Source organism: Myotis yumanensis, unplaced genomic scaffold, assembly GCF_028538775.1.
Source record: "Myotis yumanensis isolate MYYU_CA2020_CCGP unplaced genomic scaffold, mMyoYum1.0.hap1 SCAF_7, whole genome shotgun sequence".
Lineage (NCBI taxonomy): Eukaryota > Metazoa > Chordata > Mammalia > Chiroptera > Vespertilionidae > Myotis > Myotis yumanensis.
Window position 1 is genome coordinate 63456273 of NW_027223758.1, and position 20537 is coordinate 63476809.

General features: G+C 45.7%; 1 protein-coding gene across 1 annotated transcript in view; it reads left to right on the forward strand.

The window, feature by feature from the left end:
* The first annotated feature begins 460 nt into the window (after positions 1–460).
* Positions 461–20537, forward strand: part of GNAL (G protein subunit alpha L) — a 101188-nt gene continuing 81111 nt past the window's right edge. Inside the window, exon 1 of the mRNA XM_070420677.1 lies at positions 461–926. Within this exon, the coding sequence (XP_070276778.1) occupies positions 599–926 (328 nt within the window). The 5' untranslated portion in view covers positions 461–598. The remainder of the gene's footprint in view (positions 927–20537) is intronic.

Below are 20537 nucleotides of genomic sequence, written 5' to 3' on the forward strand. Positions count from 1 at the left end.
TAAAGCCAGTGTCTGCCCCTTCGCCTGCCCCACGATCAAAGCCACGCTGGCTTTCTTAAGCGCCGCCATGGCAGCCCGGGGTGGCCGCAGCCCCACCACCGCCACTGCCGCATCGTCCGCAGCTGCGCGCCGGGCTGGGGAGGCGGTGTTTACGGTACCGCAGACCCGCACGCGCGGCGCTCCACTCGGCCTTGGGGGCCGGCCCGGGAGGCGAGGCTGGAGATGCCCGGTCAGCGGCACTTACAGTAACGCGGACCTGCCCAGGCTGCGGTGATTACGGTAACGGGGTCGGCCCTTTCGGCCGCATTTACGGTACCGCGCGCCGCTGGGGCAGCGGCATTTACGGTAAGGGGGGCCGGGCTCGGGGGCAGCCGTCGGCGGCCGGCTCCGGCGCTGTCAGGTGATCTGCAGCCCGGGCGGCGGCCGCCCCTGCGCCCGGCGGACAATGCAGAATGGCCCTCCCGGGCCGTGAGGGGCCGCGGTCCTCGGCCCGGGACCCCTGCGCCCGTGCCCTGGACCCAGGTGCAGCCCCCTCCAGCCCCCGAGCCGAGGGCCCGGCCTGAGCCCCGCGCAGCCGCCCCGCGCCCGCCGCGCCCACATGGGTCTGTGCTACAGCCTGCGGCCGCTGCTCTTCGGGGACCCGGAGGACGCCCCGCCCGGCCCGGCCGGGACCCCGACCCCCGCCCCGACCCCGGCTGCAGGGGGAGCCGTGGCCCAGACCCCGCCCCCTCGGGGCGCCGGCGGGGGCCCGGCAGGCGCGCGGCCCCAGGCCACCCCGAAGAAGGAGTGGAGGCGGCGCCCGGACCCGCTGCGCGCGGAGGAGCGCGAAGCCGAGCGGGAGGCGAGGAAAGTCAGCAGGAGCATCGACCGCATGCTCCGCGAGCAGAAGCGGGACCTGCAGCAGACGCACCGGCTGCTGCTGCTGGGTAGGTACCGTCGGCGCCGGAGCGCCCGGGCGCGCGAGCTCGGGGCGGGGTGGGGGCGAGGAGGAAGAAAGCGGGGACCGGCGCGGCTGCCCGGGCTCGCGCGGCGTCCTCCCCGCGCCGGGGGGCGGGGACGTGGGATACCGAGCGGTTTGTCAGCCTCAAATCCTGCGCGGAACGATTCTTGCCCGACAATATTTACTTCGGCGACCCGGCCGAGAGCACCCTGCCCCGAGGTTTTGCTCTTTTCTACGCCTTGCGGGTGGGGCCAGCGGTTCACTTGTTACTAATGGATGAGCTCCGCTGGGGATTTTCTCCCCGGATTGACTGATTGCCACGCTCCGTGACCCACGGGGGTGGCCGGCTCGAGCATCTCCTTTCCTGCAGCGGTGCAGTCATGCTGCACTTTGAGGACACGAAGGAGGGGAGGTGTGTAAGCCCGTGTAGCTTCCCGCAAAGCCTCTGCTCCAGTCGCAGCCCAATAGCAGGGTCCGCGGTGGGCGTGGCCTGCTCCCTTTGGAGCAATAACTTCGGCCGCGGAAGGGACGGCACTCTGTCTTATGAATGAGTCCAGCCCGGGCGGGCGCTCTGGGAACGTTTGCTCCTCCCAGGAGCAGGCCCCCCACAGCTGCTCGCTGAGTTACCTGCATGCGAGAAAGGGGGCACCAAATCACCAGCGTCCTAAAGTATTCAACTCCATGGTTCGCTAGTGTATTCTTAGAGCTTCTACGCAGCAAGCGTAACAGTCCCTCCACAAGTTAACGGAAGAACATTGGCATCCGCTCCACTGGGGAGTCGAAGAAAAGATCTTGAATTCCTGGTGCTACTTGTTGCCTTTTAGGTTTTAAGGCAAAAGAATAAAAATGAAAAATAAGGTGGGCTTTTGGCCCGAATTTTGTGAGGTGGATATAAAGAAGAAGAATTATTCAGTTCTGTACTCTGCTGTGTATAGGGAAAGAAGCTATTCCATGATTTGAGTAAGATCCCTGCTTATAAATAAATGTGACTTTGATTTAAGATCTAGAAAACGAGTCTTCAGTTTGAAACGGCTCTCCCACAGCAAGAGCTATGATTAAAACAAAGCAAACCTAGCTGCTGTATCCTGATGAAATATCTGAATTTCTAAGATAAAATTAATTGGGGGGGGGGGGGGGACAAAAATAAGCAAGCAGGTTGCCTGAAAAGAGCAGCAGATCCGATCAGAAGCAGAGCTCTCATCCGCAGTGCTGACTTCTAGAATGTGACGGAGCAATGTCCTCAGAGGTCTGGAAACACAGAATTATCATCCTAGAATCTCATACCTCAGTGAACCCCCGTTTGTGTGTGAGGGTAAAATAGATTTTCAGACATCCCTGCCTATATGTTTTTCTAAAAAGAAATTAATTGAAAATTATTCCAGCCAAATTTTTTAAATGCCTCAGATTAAAATGACTCAAATAGGAGAGGATTGTGGTCTCCAGAAATAAGAGAATAAAGTAAATAAGGTCGAGTTGCAGTGACATAATGTTTTGATGGGATTGTGCAGTTCAGCAGGTGTTTTAAAAGAGAAAAAGGAAATGTGAAAGCAAACTGGGGCATATGAGCCCTGTTGGGGAAGCTCAGTCGGTTAGAGCATCGTCCTGATATGCCAGGGTTGTAGGTTCGATCCTTGGTTGCGCATACAAGAAGCAACCAATGAATGCATAAATAAGTGGAACAACAAATCGTTGTTCCTCTCTCTCTCCCTCTCTCTGTCTCCCCCTCCCTCTGTCTCTCTAAAAATCAATAAAATTAAATTTTTTTAAAAAAAGAATGGACCAGTGAGCTCCAAAGAGCCAACTTCTTTTTTTAAAATATATTTTATTGATTTTTTACAGAGAGGAATGGAGAGAGATAGAGAGTTAGAAATATCGATGAGAGAGAAACATCGATCAGCTGCCTCCTGCATATCTCCCACTGGGGATGTGCCTGCAACCAAGGTACATGCCCTTGACCGGAATCGAACCTGGGACCTTTCGGTCCGCAGACCGACGCTCTATCCACTGAGCCAAACCAGTTTCGGCAGAGCCAACTTCTTATGACACATGTTGGAAGACTCTCCTCTTTAAAGACATCTTATAGCCTAATATAGCTTGTATAGCAACATCATAGCTGAAATGACAATAAATCACATGGCTCACACTTTCCGGGGGCGGGGGGGAGGGGGAGGGTTTGTATCTTCCACCCAATGTCATCATCGGTAAAACACATACTGTTATATCAGGTGGACATTATTTATTAGCTTTTGTGCTTATTTAAAATTAAACACAGAAAGGTTCTTGGTTGTTGTTAGGATTTAGAACAAGTCTAGCTGCAAATCTCTGAGCCAGAAGCCTGACTTACAGACCTTAAGTGCTTGCTTCGGCTGCCATCTTGCTCACTGATCCCATTCACTCATTTATCTGGAAATGTGCATTGGGGGACAGACAACTCATAGGTTCGGGAAGGACAGACTTGCTTCAAGGTCCCTCCTAACTCCACCCCCATTAGTCGTAGACTAGTCCCATCTTCCAAGTCGGTGTCTCAGGACTAAGACCTGGGTACCCCACACAGGGCTAAGAGAACAAGAGTCTGAGCCACCATGGCAGTGAGGGCTTCATGGCGAGAGTAATATTGTCCCCCATTTTAATTTGCAGAAGGAGCATTCTTTCAGGCATGGGGTGGCTGGTAAAGTCCACTAGGGTGGAGATAAAATGCAGGTTCCAGTTAGAAAGGCAGCCAGTTCAGAAGGGATCGTGACGTTGGAACTAGAGCCATGCAATAGGAACAGGGAGGGAATGTGCTTGGAGAAATGGCAGGCCAGTGCATGTGGAGGGTGGAGCATGGGGCGGAATTCTCAGATAACTCTCACATCCGGAGCATGAGTTGTGTATCGGTCAGCTTCAGCTGCCATAACAAAATGCCTCGGTCTGAGTGACTTAAACAAGACATTTGTTTTCTCCCAGTTCTGAAGGCTTTTAAGTCCAAGATTGAGGTCTAGTGGGATTGGTTTCTGGTGATGTCTCTCTTGACACAATTCGGTCCACGACTCATATGAGAGACTGTATTCTCTGTTCTAAAAGGGACAGTGCGTTCTCGCTTCATCCCATTGTTGCCTTGTGAGGATGCAGGCCCAGTGTTGTCAGGTCTTCTGATTTTCCAAAATAAGATAAAAATGCCCATTTTCATTTGAAACCTACTTATTCTTAAGCATTGACTCAAACTACTGAAACACAATCTAAGTGACTGATGCAGTCCAACAGGCCGCATCTTAATTCTGATCTATCTTAACACATTGCAGACCAGTAGTTTTATTGCTATCTTTACCTAGTGGCCAGATAACTTTCTATTGAACGAGTACAAAAAACATTTTACATAAATGTTAAAGGGATGCTTTAAAATTAAATACCTATTGCATTTTGAAGTTATTTATTACATGTTCTTACAAGCTAATATCTTTTTAAAGTATGATACTTTGTAAAACCCTGTGTAATATGAAGCAAGAATTCTCGTGATCTGTCCTCAATGTGTTAAGCCACACGGACATTGCTTCAGGCTGTGGGCTGAGCTCCAGGGACAGCGGCCCTGGGTCAGCGCCAATTAAAAGCACAGGAGAAACCAAGATGGCGGCATAGGTAAACACCGGAGATTGCTGCCTCGAACAACTACTTCAAAAATACAACTAAAAGACGGAACGGACATCACCCAGAACCACAGGAAGGCTGGCTGAGTGGAAATTCTACAACTAGAAGGAAAGAGAAAAGCATACCGAGACTCAGAGGAGTCGAGGTGCGGAAGTAAAATACAAAGTCCAGAGGTGCGTGCGGAGTAGGCTGGCGGCTGAGGGCGCGGTTGTCTTTTTCAATCGGGAGGGAGTCTCAGGCTCTGAGCTCCAGTTCCGGGCGAGTCTCTGGGGACCCAGACTCAAACGGGAGAAGCGGGACTGTCTGGCATCGGTCGGAACTTGAGGGCAGCTTTCTCTCTGAGGTACTTGCAGCAATTGCTGGGACACTGAGAAGCAGAGCCTCTGAGGACAGGACTGAGAGCAGCCATAACTGCTCGCTCCGCCCACCCTGTTGATCCCCTGGGACCCGCCCTGCCCAAGCCTTGCACAGAGGCATTCGCTGGATAGCCTCAGGCAAAGGCTAGATTAGCACCTCCCTAGAGGACAGAAATTCTCCCACTGCAGACACAGCTGATTCTCACAGCCAGTTGGCCTGGAGGTCAAATCCCCCTGAGCGTTACCTACAACAATCAAGGATTAACTACAACAAAACTGTGCACAAAGACCACTAGGGGGTGCACCAAGAAAACATAAAAAATGTGGAGACAAAGAAACAGGACACAAATGACAGAAATGGAGGAAAGCAAACTGCTGGACATAGAGTTCAAAACCACACTTTTAAGGTCTTTCAAGAACTGTCTAGAAGCCGCAGATAAATTTAGTAAGACCCTCGAAAAGACTGGTGAGACTGCCGATAAATGTAGTGAGATCCTCAAGAAATCTAATGAGACCCTCGATGTTGTGATAAAGGACCAACTAGAAATTAAGCATACACTGACTGAAATAAAAAATATTATACAGACTCCCAACAGCAGACCAGCCAATCGCAATTAAAAGCACAATTGACAAGGCTGGGTGTGAGATCAAAATATTTATCCAAACACAGACTGTAAGCAAAGCTACATTCATCCGTCTTCAAGTGAATTTTCTGCCACTGAGCTCATAGTCGATGCCATTGATTTTTCTTCCACATCTTTTTGTTGACGATGTCAATTCCCTGTTCAGCACTTTCCGATTGGGGAAAAGTCATCATGTGCCCCCTAACTGTTCATTTGATATTATCCTTTCACCAGATCATTCAAATTTAAAATGCCAGTTGTGTGTAGGGTTTGTGTTTTTTGCTTCATTCAGTTATTTCCTGTTGTTTTTTTGTGTGTTTGGTACTTCTCTGCCATCAGTACATGTTTTGAAAAGGAAGAAATCTGTTTGGAACAGTTACTGCTTTTTTTCTGTATTGGGCTATTAGTATGCAAGGTGAGGCAAAAGTAGGTTTACAACTGTTCATAGGGAAAATAATACCATAATTAATAAATAAAAATACAAGGATAAACTGTGCCCTGGCCACTGTGCCCTGGCTCAGTGGTGGAGCATCGGCCCATGCACCAAAGGGTCCAGGATTTGACTCCCAGTCAATGGCATGTACCTGGGTTGCAGGTTCCCCAGCCCCAGTTGGGGTGCATGCGGGAGGCAGAGTCACTGTGCCTCTCTCACATCCATGTTTCTCTCTCTCTCTTCCTCCCCACTCCCTTCTACTCTCTCTAAGAATCAATGGAAAAAATATCCTAGAGTGAGGATTAACAACAACAAAAGAATCAACTGTATTTTGTGTACTCTCAACTGTAAACCTACTTTTGCCCCACCCTGTAAAACAGAATGCTGGCATGGCTTTCATTTGTGTCTTCAGTTTCTCTAAGCGGAAGTTCTTGGTACAGTCACCAAAAAAAGGAAGAAAGAAAGAAAAAATATTCTCCACGGTAAGGTTTTGAACACTTTATTTTATTTTATTTTTCAATTTTCTTTTGTCTTTTTTTTCTGAGTGGCAGTGCGTTCAGTGACCAGGGCAGTCGTTGAGGTGTGTGGTAGACTTGAACGTGACGTCCGGGACACATCCTCACCAATCTGCTGCCCTCATGGGCCACGGCCTGCTGAAGCATCATGGCTGTTCAAATGCGTAGAAATCCCAGGCACTCTGGCCGAGCCGTAGTTTTTCCAGAGTCACAGAAGCATAGCACTTCCTCCCAGCCTCGGAAGAGGATGCAGTGTGGTTGTTGTGTTTTAGTCAAAACTCCTGTGTCACTCTATTGCATATACTATTTATACAGTTTTATAGACTTGAAGCTGCCTTTGTTTCTGTGAAGTCGAATTTCATCCCAGGAATTCAGGTTGTCCTTTGGCCTGTCAAAGCATCCAAAGTTCAGAGCCCTATTCAAAGCTGCTCTCCTTGACTTGTCTCTTAGTCAGCTCAGCACCACACACTGCGTGGCTTAAGCAGCAGACAGCTACTTTCTCACAGTTCCAGAGCCTGGGAAGTCTAAGATGGAAGACAGCCACCTTCTCGTGTGTCCTCACATAGTAGAAAGAGGGAGCTCTGGTCTCTCATTATTATTAGGACATCACTCCCTAGGGTTGGGGAGGCCAATCATAGTCTGAGAGCCAGTCATAAGGAGGCCCCACCCTTATGGCCTCATTTAATTTTAACTACCTCCCAAAGACCGTCTCCAAATACAGCACTTCAATATGGGTTTTGAGGGGACACAGTCCAGTCCCTAGCACTTGCAAGCTCATTTACGTTTATACAGATGATTAGTACTCGCCCTGAAAATGGGCTCAAGCTGGATGTCAGCTATTGGTGGTTAAGGGTGTCACTGGAATATATGACCATTTTATAAATACTCAAAATTTGGGGATCTATTTATGGCCCAGTAAAAGATGCACAGGGGCGTGGTGGTTAAGAACATGAATGGCATTGGAGTCAAGTAGACTTCGTTTGAAATGCCAGCACCCCCATTTGCCAGCTCTGTGAACATAAGTAAACCTTTCTGAGCTTCAACTCTATTTCAATCATAACCCCAAAGCCTCATGCTTACTGAGAGGATTAAGTGAAATGAATGGAAACGATGTATATAAATTTACTTAACATAGAGATTAGCACATGGAAACCACTCAATAAATTGGCATGATCTCTGAATCCTATATTCAGCTAAACCAGTTCTCACTCTGATACCAATACTCCGAATTGTAAACTAAATGGTAACAAGAGGTCACACAATCTTAAAAAAAGCTAATCCTGTTCCAAATGGGAAACAAACTCTTTAACTGCAATAGAGAGGAAGACTAGACCCTATAAGCTAAAGCAGTAACTCTATGTTTTGGAGTCAGGTGAAAACTGTCCCCTATTGTTTTAAAATTCTCTTACTAAGAATGAGCAGGCAAAGCCCAGGGAATCTGGGGGACAGTGAACCTACTCTGTATTGTATTGTAATGGTAGATACATGTCTATACATTTGTCCAGACCCGCAGAGCGTACAGCACCAGGAGTGAACAGACTGTAAACTGTGAACTCTGGGTGATGATGATGTGCCAACGTAGGGTCGTCGATGGTAACAAATGCACCTCTCTGGTGGGGGAAGTTGATCATAGGAGTGCATGGGAGTGGGGCCCGGAATAGATGGGAAATCTCTGTACTTTCTGCTCAATTTTACTGTGACCCTAAAAATGCTCTAAAAAATTAATCCCTGGCTCTAAGGTTCCACTTAAAGCAAACAAAAGGAGGCACACTCGGCACTTTTTCCATAGTTGCATCAAAATTCTGCATCTGAGGAAAGCCCATTTGTTCAAAGTCCAAATGTGCCCTAATTGACTTATGCGACCTTCCTGTGGATTCTGGGTATCCTCTGTGTGTGGGGGGGGCGGGGTGACTATAGTTTTCATTGTACAAAGAAATTCAGTGTGGCCCTGGCCAGGTAACTCAGTTCTTGAAACATTGTCCTGATACACCAAGATTGTGGGTTCCATTGCCAATCAGGGCACATACAATAAGCAACCAATGAATGCATAAATAAGTGGAACAACAAATCTCTCTCTCTCTCTCTCTCTCTCTCTCTCTCTCGCTCTCTCCCTCCCTCCCTCCTTTCCCTCTTTCTCTCTCCCTCTCTCTCTCTCTCTCTCTCTTTCCCTCTCTCCCTTCCTCTCTCTCTCTAAAATTATAAATTTTAAAGAAAAAGAAATTCAGTGTGCTGAAAAGAACCAGTAAAATGCCACGGGATAAAACAGCTGTTTAATGTCTTTCTTTCCTTCCTGTACCAACAAGGGGCAGTTCCGTAATTCCTTACCTCAGAAATTACTTTAACTAATACTTTATTTCAAAATTACTTTTTAATGTAACAACATACTGAACATCAACTATTGATAAGTGCTGCGAACAACTAAAAAGCATGCAGGGATACAGTTAGTCTGAAGACTTTGCCGCGCCTAATGGAGAATGTTTATTCAATATTCAGATCCACTTCCCTCTTGTGGTCTAATGGTATTTTCTCAGAAGAAACCGCTCCCATTTGGGCTTGGATGCAGTACTAATGTCGTAATGGGGTGAGGGGGAGCCAGTGTTGATGGGCTCACAGGGGTGCAGAGCACTCGCGTGTTCCCAGCCGGTGGGTGCCGTGGAACTCCGCGTGGACCGCTGTGCATCCTGCAGAACAGTGCACAGGAGCCCCATGGAAGGAGCCTTCGGCGTCTCGTAACAGTTCTGAGCTGGACAGCTCAAGTGAGCGCTTAAAATGGTTCCTAACTGGTGTTTGTTCTTGCGCCAAACCTCAAAGTTGCTTTTTCAGAAACATTTATTTAATATATTCTGAAATCATTTGAGCTTAATTTCAGCATTCATCTTTATTGATTTCTTCATGCTTTTATTGTTTTTCCTTACAGTGGTGAAACAGACAAAAACAAAGATATTTGTTCCTTAGCGAGGCAAGCAAATGAAAATATCCCTGGGTTCCTGTCTGAGACAGCGGTTGCATGATGCATAACACCAGTCAACCTTGCAGGCTCAAGGCACGTGCATTTTGAAGGCAGGTCGTTTCCCTGGGAGCCCGGGGATGAAGGACTGAGTCCCCTCCTGGGAGTAATCAGAGGCGTCATGTGAAGCTCTCGGAGCTGGAACACGTTGGCGTGGGTGGGCCACGAGGCAGATAGAGTATCGATAGAGTATCATCGAGAAATGTCAGAACCACTGATGGGAGAGACCTCTGCGTCGAATTTCTTATTTGCCATTTATTTGGTTTTTCTGTTCGTAATTTGGTGTTTGTCAGCAGAGAAGATAGTTAAGCCATATTTCTAAGATCCTGGCAATGACACTGAGGTGTGATGCTTGTGGGATCGCAGATTCCTGCTTCTTGTTGACCATCTCGTCATCTAACCCAGAGGAATGGCACGTTTTCCCTGAGCGGTTGGACAGAAAGCATGCCTCTCTGCCGGAAGCTGGGTGGTTTGAAGCCTCTTGTTGACCGGCTGATTGTTTGCCCCTCCCCCCCCTTTTTCCTTAGATGGGGTGCCACCCGTAACTGCCAGGCCAGGGGCACTTTCTCTGTCTCTCTCTCTGTCCCTCTCTTTCTGTACCTCTCCCCCTCTGCCTGGAGAACTTCTCTTTCCGTTTACCTGCACCAACTCCATCTTATTCTTCACATCTCAGCTCACTTGTCACGTTCTCTTCGTAGAGGCCTTCCCTGATGCCCATTTTACTCTTTCCCTGGGTAACTCCTCTCTGCTTCATGGAACTTAACGTATTTTGCAATCATGTCTTCATTCCTGTGTTTGCTTAGTGTCTGAATCCAGTAAGCTCCTGCATCCAAGGACCTCATCCTTCGTGTTTTCCGCTCGGTCGCCAGGGTCCTGCATGGCTCGTGAGGGAAAGTTTTTCGGTAAATAAATGGATGTCACAATAAGATCAGAATGGTGATAAGCGAAGGCGGGTCCTCCGAGCCAAGTGTCCATGCTGGGGGTGCCCACCCTGCCCTTTTGTGTCCCTGCAGGTGGGTGGGTGCTCTAGATCAAGGGTGCAGGGTTAAGGTAGCAAACTCTTCTTTTTTTGGAGGTTACTTTGTTTTGTGGGTTTTTTTATTGAAGTATAATTGACATATAACTTTCTATTATATTCAGGTGTGCAGCATAATGGTTCAATATTTGTACATATTACAAAATGATCACCACAGTAAGTTTAGTTAACATTCGTCACCACACAGTTACCAAAGAAAATTTTTTTTCTTGTGATAAGAATTTTTAAATTTCCTCTCTAAGCAACTTTCCAATATACAATTTAGCATTATTAACCGTGGTCACTGTGCTGTACATTACATGCTCAGGACTTGTTTCTTTTGTAACTGGAAGTTTTGACCCTCTTGTCATGAACCACTCCCCTGTGAACCCACCAGACATCCTCTCTGTGCCCTCTGCTTGCTGCTCCTCAGCCTCACCTGGTCCTCTGCCCCCGGAACCTGCCCCCTGCATCCCTAAATGGCCAGGTCCTGCCCATATTGTAAAGGCCACCTGGAGTGTCATCTCCTCTTTGAAATCCTTCGTGATCCCTCTCTTGGCGGTCTCTTCTCACCTCGTATGTACTTCCCATATAACACCTTTTTATCTTTTGCTTTTTAATTTTCCACAAATAATGGAAATTTAAATTGGGAATTAAGTTGCACTTATTTCCATTTTAGCATTTTAATCTTTGTAAATAACCTAGCCATGGGCAAGGTGTATCCGAAAGCTTCAACGACAGCAAACCATAATGGGAAACCTGTCAGCTTCGAAATGTAAACTGATGGTTTGACGTCCAGAAAGCTTTGCCCATTATACTCTTTCTCTTGTTCTTCCTTCCTTGCAGCTTCCTTCTACTATCAGAACCTGAAATGCTAATAATTCTACTTCAGGAAATATATTTTACATCATTTCTGTAAAACTAAATGTAAAGCTGATTTTTATTTAACATAATATATTATTTTGTGAAATCAAAACAACAATGAAATACCATCTCACGCCTGTCAGAATGGCTATCATCAACAAATCAACAAACGACAAGTGCTGGCGAGGATGCGGAGTAAAAAGAACCCTCTTGCACTGCTGGTGGGAATGCAGACTGGTGCAGCCACTGTGGAGAACAGTATGGCGTTTCCTCAAAAAAATAAAAATGGAACTCCCATTTGACCCAGTAATCCCACTTCTAGGAATATATCCCAAGAAACCAGAACCACCAGTCAAAAAGGATATATATACCCCTATGTTCATAGCAGCACAATTTACAATAGCTAAGATTTGGAAACAGCCTAAGTGCCCATCAGCAGATGAGTGGATTAAAAAACTGCGGTAGATCTACACAATGGAATACAACACCGCTATAAAAAAAAAGGAACTTTTACCATTTGCAACAGCATGGATGGGACTGGAGAGCATTATGCTAAGTGAAATAAGCCAGTCAGAGAAAGATAAATATCACATGATCTCACTCATTTATGGAATATAATGAACAACATAAACTGATGAACAAAAATAGAACCAGAGTCATAGAAGAATCAAACAGACTGTCCAACCTATGAGGGAAGGCGGAATGTGAGGGGGTAAGAGACCAACCAAAGGACTTGTATGCATGCATATGAGCATAACCAATGGACACAGACAATAGGGGGGTGAGGGCAAGTACTGGGGAGTGGGGTAGCTGGGGAGAGGTCAGTGGGGGAAAAGGGAGACTCATGTAATACTTTAAACAATAAATAATTTAAATTTTAAAAAAAGATGTATAATGTGCCAGACACTGTGTTGGGTGTTGAGTGTATTGAAAACCTTATTAGCACAAATATATATATACTAGAGGCCTGGTGCATGGATTTGTGCACCGGTGGGATCCCTTGGCCTGGCCTGTGGGGATTGGGCTGAACCGGCTCTCCGACATCCCCCAAGGGGTCCCAAATTGCGAGAGGGCAGTTCTCAGGTGACACACCTCAGAATCAGGCTCTCTCCTCTCTGGTTCCGGTGCGTCACCCAAGAACCACAGCTGCCAGGTCACCAGAGCTCAGCAGCTCTGTGTTGAGTGTCTGCCCCCTGGTGGTCAGTGCGCGTCATAGCTACCGGTCGGACAGTCACTTAGGCTTTTATATATATAATTTCTATCTTATGACATCACAATTGATGTGATCCTATATAATAAAAGGCTAATATGCAAATTGACCAAACAGCAGAACGACCGATCGCTATGAAGTGCACTGACCACCAGGGGGCAGACACTCATTGCAGGAGCTGCCCCCTGGTGGTCAGTGTGCTTCCCCTCAGCCAGAAGCCAGGCTCATGACTGGCAAGTGCAGCAGCGGTGGTGGGAGCCTTTCCTACCTCCCCGGCAGCACTAAAGATGTCCAACTGACGGACATCCCCTGAGGGCTCCAGGACTGCAAGAGGCTGGGCTGAAGGACTCCCCCCCGACCCCTCGCCCCCATCTTCTCCCCCGAGTGTGCAAATTTCATGCATCAGGCCTCTAGTATATACATATAATGTTTATATGCATATAAACTCTTCAAAGGACCTTATATGGGGATGTAGTATCAACAGAACCAGAAGAAACTGTTCACATCTCTCTCTCATTCTGAAGTTCATTAATGATGCACCATCCAAATAACACTGCATTTCACAATTTGGCTTGAAAGAATACTAGGTTTCTATTGCACATAACAAGGCTATAAAGTTTTTCTAGAGTGTGTGTATATATCTATCTATATGCAATATGCTTACAAAATTAGATAACACCTTTTTATCTTATATCGTAGATACTTAAAGGTTAACTTAAATCTATTATCAGATTATATATTCTACTAGAGGCCCGATGTATGAAATTCATGCAAGAGTAAGCCCTCACAGCCCCGGCTGCCTCGGCCGACCAAGGCAGCAGCTTCATCTGGAAGGTCGTCCTGACAGTCGTTCCACTGTTCAGCCGTTGGGTCGATTTGCATATTACGCTTTTATTATTATAGATGAAGGTCATGTCCATTCCGATTCTTCTCTGTATCCTCCACACCACCTGGCAGAATCTGGCCTAAAAGAAATCGGAAATAATCATTGACAAAACAGAAATGGGAACATGGGAATCCTGCTGTGCTCTGGTTGGGTTTATTCCTCAAACCAGACACCAGGGGGTGCCGCCGCACAGGAAAGCTGGGCTGACTCTGCATTGCTGGCGATGAGAAGGGAGGCTTCTTGTAATTGCCCAACTGTGCTCCAGGGACAGAGTGAGTACCGGAAACCTGGAGGTGGCTGCCACCCTGACTCCTGTACTGTTAGAGGGGAAACTTGCACTCACTAAGCTCCTCGGTGCGAATGGTGATTTCTGGGCAATTCCCTCTATCCCCTTGCTTCAAAGGGAAGTTGAAGGGGCCTGCCTTCTGATGAAAGCCATGCCAGGGGTGTGCGTGGGGAGGGGAGCACTATGGGGCCTGGGCAGCACACCGCAGCGTTCCGCAGTAGGAGTTGAAGCAGCACCAGAGTCCTGTTTCCTCTCTGGTGTGTCCCTTTTTTTTCTACTCTGGGAATATGTTATTCCGTGTTAAAGAAAACCCAAGCCCAGGACTTGTGTGTCCATGAGACTGTACATTCCTGGACAGGTTATGCACCATTCGTGAGTCTATTCTGCAAAACTGTTCCCATCATCTCTGTCCCCAAGAAGGCTCAATGCCTCTTAACTGCCACCCATTTCTAGTTTTGTCCTGCCTGGGATCAGTTCACATAACAGAATTACTTTGAAACCAAAACTACCCGTGTCACGGCCCTGCGTCTGACAATGCCTCAACCTCTCGAGTCCTTGAGATGAAGAGTGGAATCCTTAACAGAAGCCACAGCCCATCTGTGTGAGTCCTTGACTCCTTGGGACAGTCCCGCCTGTCATCCGCACTCCGTAAACACGGGGGGAGCTCGGTGATAAAATCCACACAAATGACATCCAACTACCAGGCCGGTAAGAAGGTGAGGGACTGAAGGAACTGAAGGTGAAGAACTGGTTCTGACTGCTCGCTAACTGCTGTGTTAGGGAGTGTCTTTCACTGTGCCATGTTGCGGGGAGGTTTGCAGGAGTGTTGATTTTATCGTTTTCACGATTGTTTTGGGGGGACTTTAGAGCTTCCTGTCTCACCATGCACGGGTTAAGGTGCGTGATGACAGCTCTCAGTTCAGATGAATCCGTCCTTCCCGAGGATCAGTGGTTTCCTGGCAGAGTTGGGGAATTAGGGAAGAACAGTACCCTTCCTTTACATGTAAGGATCACATGCCACAGACTGGATTAGGTTAAAACCATCATCACCGGAGCTCAAGGGCTGAAAGCGCGGTGGTGTGGCCCAAATGCCTCAGGGGGCAGCAGGCTCTGTGTACATGTAGCCAGGGCTTGACAATTTGCATGTGTAATGAAAACATGATTAACTAGATTGGAAGTAATCAAACGTTTCTTTTTATCCTACTTTATTCTACGCTCAGCTTTTAAAGGAAAGGGGTGATGACAAAGAAAGGTCCAAATTCCTGGCATCAAATCAGCAAGGGATCCATAAAGATTCCGTCAGTCTCCTACTCTGTGCATCTGAAGTTTGGCGGTGGTGGTTTTTTTTTAAGTCTTGGATGTATTTTTCATTTCTGTTCCAATACACCCAATCCGAGAACATCAGGAGCCACATTCTTCATATCGCCAGTACCTCATCAGTATCTGGTAGCAGTAATTGCCAGTTTGGGATTAGTGAGGGGATCGATGTGCAGAGGTCCTTGAGACATCAGAACTTGAAAGTAGTTTGGGGCCTCTGACTACAACCAGGCCCCCTTTTAGAGCCCGCTGTCAGGAGCCTTCTCACACACTGACTGCCTATTTGATGATGCTAAGCAATTATTGTCAGTGATTTCAGGTACAATAATGGCATTGCAATTGTATTATTTTAAAAGAGCCTCTATTTTTCAGATACTGTGTGGGTGGGGTGATGTCTGTGTGGGTGGTATGATGTCTGCACTATGCTTTGGATAATACAGGAGAAGGCAGAGGGGTGAGGAATTGATGAAACAGGATGAGCCACGAGTTGACTGCTGACGCTGGGTGAAGGGTCCATGGGTCCGTTACACTGTTCTCTCTACTTTTGCATATGTTTGAATCTTTCCATAATGCAATCTCTTTTTTAAAAAGCCTCCTGCATGCGAACATTTCAGTCTCATATGAAAGAAAACAACACGAGAGAATGTAGAGTTTTGAGCATTTTTTGTTTGTTTGTTTGTTTGTTTGTTTGTAAGATCCTATAAAATCAAGGAAAGATAAGGTACTTTAAAAACACTTTATTTGGGCCCGGCCGGTGTGGCTCAGTGGTTGAGTGTCGACCTATGAACCAGGGGTAGCAGTTCGATTCCCGGTCAGGGGTGTGCAGGAGGGAGCCAATCAGTGATTCTTATCATTGATGTTTCTCTCTCTCTCTCTCTCTCTCTCTCTCTCTCTCTCTCTCCTCTCTTCCTCTCTGAAATCAATAAAAATATATTCTTAAAAAAGAATAGGGGTATTCTCTTACATAACCAAGGTACAGTTAGCAGCTTCAGTGAGTTTAGCATTGATATAATAAATATATTAATTTACCACCTGTTTTCCAATTTTATCAATTGACTCAATTACTTGTTTTTTAGCATTTTCCCCCCTGCAGTCCAGGATCCAGTCTAGGGTTTGGTCTCTCTTTAGTTCCCCTAACCTAGAGCATTTCCAGTCTTTTGTTTGTTTTTGTAATATAGCCATTTTTGAAGAATAGTCCCCTCATTTTTGTTTTTTAAATTTTAGGTTTGCCCGATGTTTCATCTGATCGAGTTCAGGTTATGCCTCCCTTGCCAGAACACTACATGGATGATGTGTGTCTTTTCAGGGTCTCCATCTGAAGCAGGCGATGTCCAGACCCTCCCCTGGCAATGCTGTTATTTTGATGACCCAAACTTTTGTCCAGTTCCTCCGCTGTGTGGTTATTATTTTTTTCTTTGCAGCTGATATGCAGTCAGTGGGGAGACCATGGGGATGTCCTGTTCCTCATGAAAGTGTTCCCCTAAGTGTAGCCTCCATCGCTGAATCCTGCGTTCGGTGCCACCCTTTTACCTACTTGTGATTGGCATGGACATGTGCGATGCCTGTATTTTTCAGTGGTGTAGAATTAATTGCCATACTAAAATATTCTGGCGCTCAAATCATTCCAGAGTTGGCCAAATAAGAGCCCCTTCAGGCTGGCTCTTGTGTTCCTGTGACAGGCCCCCAACATTCTTTAAGCGCTTTCTTACTTTCTGGCAGAACAGGGTTCTAGGTTGGTCTTGGAGTTGCCCTGACCCTGCCCTGGAACAGGCCATTTCTCTGTGCACGTATTGTGAGCGTATACAGACATGTTTTAGAGATCACGGGTTTATACCAGTCACTACGATCTCAGTCCACCGCACAGGCTCTTCCTTGCCTTCCGTATTTGCATGCCCCTTCTTCCTCTGTGGCTCTCCTGGCTCTAATACATTTAAGATGGAGTGGGATTTGCCTGCAATCAGAGACGCCCCATGGAATGTCAATCTTTAATTTGTCTGTAACTTAAACCCATCAAATGGTTCCTACTTAATGACAAGTCTAAACAAACCATGTAATGACAAAGGTAGACAGACACTAGGCTCTGTGCCCCTTGTGTTTTGTCAGCAGCCCTGCACGTTTTAGGAAGAGCCACTCCAACCTGAGAAAGGTGCATAGTTCCCACCTGCGATAAAATTTAGGTTCTGTTTAATTTCACGTACAATTTGACATTCTATTATAAGGCACACTGTTGCTTTAAACTCTGTAACTAAGCCACATTCTAAAAGAAACCAGTTGCTAAGGCAACTGGGCAAAGAGTTAACAGAACACATATAATTCATCAGTCATTATATGCAGATTAATCTGCCTAACTGAGTTAGAAAAGAGGTGAGCTTGTTTGATTTTTCCTTTTGAAACTAGTGGAAGAGAGCAGGGTGTGATTTTTTTTTTTTTTTTTCCATCTGTAAGAGCCTTGAGGTTCCTTCTGGAAAGGGCATGGGCTTTGAGATCCAACACACTCCACCCCTTTTAGGCCCCTATGTGACCTTCAGACAAGCAGCCTTATCTTCGAAATGTGAATAATAATGTGCATCATGTAGCTGTAGTGATGCTCAATGAGATGCTGGAAATAAAGCACCTTTTGGTGTCTTAAAATTAAGATGGGTGGTAGCTTACAAAGGTTAGCATACATTTCTCTGGGAAAGGAAAGGAAAAAAACATACTTTTCTTCACTTCTATAATTTTACACACACACCTCTGTGTGCTCCCACTGTGTGTTCTGTTGAACTCAAGAGAACTAGATTGCTTGTCTGACCCTTCCTACTAGACTGTTAAGCTTCTTGAGAACAGGGACAGTGTCTACTTCATTACTGTCATCTCAAGGCTGGGTAGGGACGGGGGGTATTCAAAGAATGCTCTGTGGTGAATGAATGAAAATGCATTGATCTTTTTAAACAAATATGAATAAATTTCTTTAAAATGTGGGAAACAAATCTGCCAAATCAAAAATAAAATGTGGAAACCTTCTCCAGTCAGATAATAAAACCCAAAAACCATAAAGAGAAATAGTGTTAAACATGTTTACATTAAATTTTTAAAACTTTTTTATCGAAAGAAATGCTATAAACAAGACCTAAAGAAATTAAACAAATGGAAGAGGGGGAATATGTACAACACATGACAAATAAGGGGCCGGATTCCTTATTTTATAAAGTCTTCGAAAATGCACTGGTTTGAAAACATCCTTCAGTCCCTTCATCTGTCCCTCAGGCTTTACATTGCCACCTGCTGGCAGGAAACTATAATTGCCGTGATTGACATATGAATTTTTTGTTGTTTGTATTGTGCTAAAATATGCAAAACAAAATTTGCCATTTGAACCATTTTTAAGTGTACAGTTCTGTGGCATTAATTACATTCCCAGTGTTGTGCAACCATTGCCTCCATCCATCCACAGAACTTGTTCCTCCCCCAAACTGAAACACTGTACCCATTAAACACTAACTCTTCCTTCCCTCCTACCCACAGCCCCTGGCAGCCACCGTTCTACTCTCTGTCTCTATGAATTTAACTTCTCTAGGTCCCTCATATAAGTGGAATCATACAGTATTTGTCCTTCTGTGACTGACTTGTTTCACTTAGCACATTGTCTTAGAGTTCATCCATGTTGTAGCATGTGTCAGAATTTCCTTTTTAACGCTGAATAATATCCCATTGCATGTATAGACCACGCTTTGTTTATCAATTCATCTATTACTTGTGTGTTTTTTGTCGTTTTTCTAACATGTCTCGTTGCCTTTATGTTCCCAGCTAGCAGCTAGTACTTTGCTCCGCTGAGGTTAGGTAGATATTGAACAAATCTTTGTTGCCTATACTATAGCTCATTGTTCACATGCCCACCTAGTAGAAAAAATCAGAAGCTCCTCAAAAAGGGGTAATATAGAAGAATAAAATGGATATGTATTTATTAAATTAATGTTGAATAAAAATAATAATTACTACATCTTTTGAGAGCTCGCTACTCACCAGGCACTGTGACAGAGGAATTGATTCTGAATAATTCTCACCACATTACTATGAGGAGAGTGCCATTATCCTCACCCATTTACAGAGAAAGAAACTGAGAATAACATGGGGTTTGAGCGCATGCATCTCTTGCTCAACAACCCATGCAGTTAATTACTAAGCTACACACTTCGTGTGAGCGCTTATAGCTTGAGAAAAACTTCCATACCAAGAATATATATTTCCCGTGGCTCGCCTGCTTCACCCTACCTCTGTGACAGTTCTTATTGTCGGCCCGTCTCCCTCCTGTGCAATACCAATTCCCTTTCCATCGCCTTTAACCTTGCAGTTCTTCCTTCTTTCTACGTGATCCAACCCCCCTCATTCTTCAGGACACACCTCCATCCACCTCCTTGTTGAAGCTTGTCCCAATTCCGTGAACCCTCGCATCCCCCTTAGAGGTCCTGCCACACCTTTCAGCCCTTGGCTCATAGTCAGTCTCACACATTGTCCCCTGAATGACTGCAGTGTGCTATTCTTACTTCCCCAACTGCTCGAGAGCTTTAAACATCGGTTTTAGAGTTTTCTTGTCTGCTTTGTAGTATAACTCTTAGATGATGGCCAGTGGGTAGAAGTAAACATGTTCAATGATATGGATCTACATTGGGTAGATACAAAATGGGTTTCTCTGAACTATCCTTACAGCAAACTGCTACATGATTTGCCTAAAATATGAAAATAATTGTGAGGCAGGCGGGCATTGCTGAAGTCTAACATCGGATCCGTGTGTGAAGACTGAATTCCTGTCATCACGTTTCTGGCAGCTCTGCCATCCCACACGGGCACCTCCGTGATACCAGGAGAACACTGCTAAGCATTTAAAATGCATACCAGGTTGCTTGTCTTTCTCTTTGCTCCAACTTGGGGGACTTTGTCGAGTCTGATTCGCTTTATAAGAAAATGTTAGTGAATGTAGTTATTTGGGGACTATAAAACTCAAGATATTTAGAACTAAGCGCTGAAACTATTTTTTATCATAAAATTTCCCCTAAGATTTAAACTGCATTTATGTTTGGGGGGTTTGCTCACAGTTTTTACATTTCATTTCATCTGATGTTTTTTAATTAGTAAAAAAATAAATAAATATCTTTAAAATTGGTTAGACTCTTTTTGAAACTTCACGTCAGCATGTGAGGCATAAGAATTAAACATGTGTTTGAATTTCTGCTATAGTCCAATATTTTGTTAGGCTATTTGAAGTTAAAGAACCGAATTAAACAAATAGAGATGCTCACCTTCGCAGGTTAAATGCTAATTTTCACTCCTCTGGTCCTTGGGCCCATTATTTCATTTCTGTCTCATAATCTGACCCAGTTTGGTGGCTTTCACAGATTTTTTTGAGCTTCATTCTGTTTGTGGATTCCCTGTTCTGTTTCATGGGGGTTTTGTTGTCTTATCATTCAGTGGCCTCCCACCTATT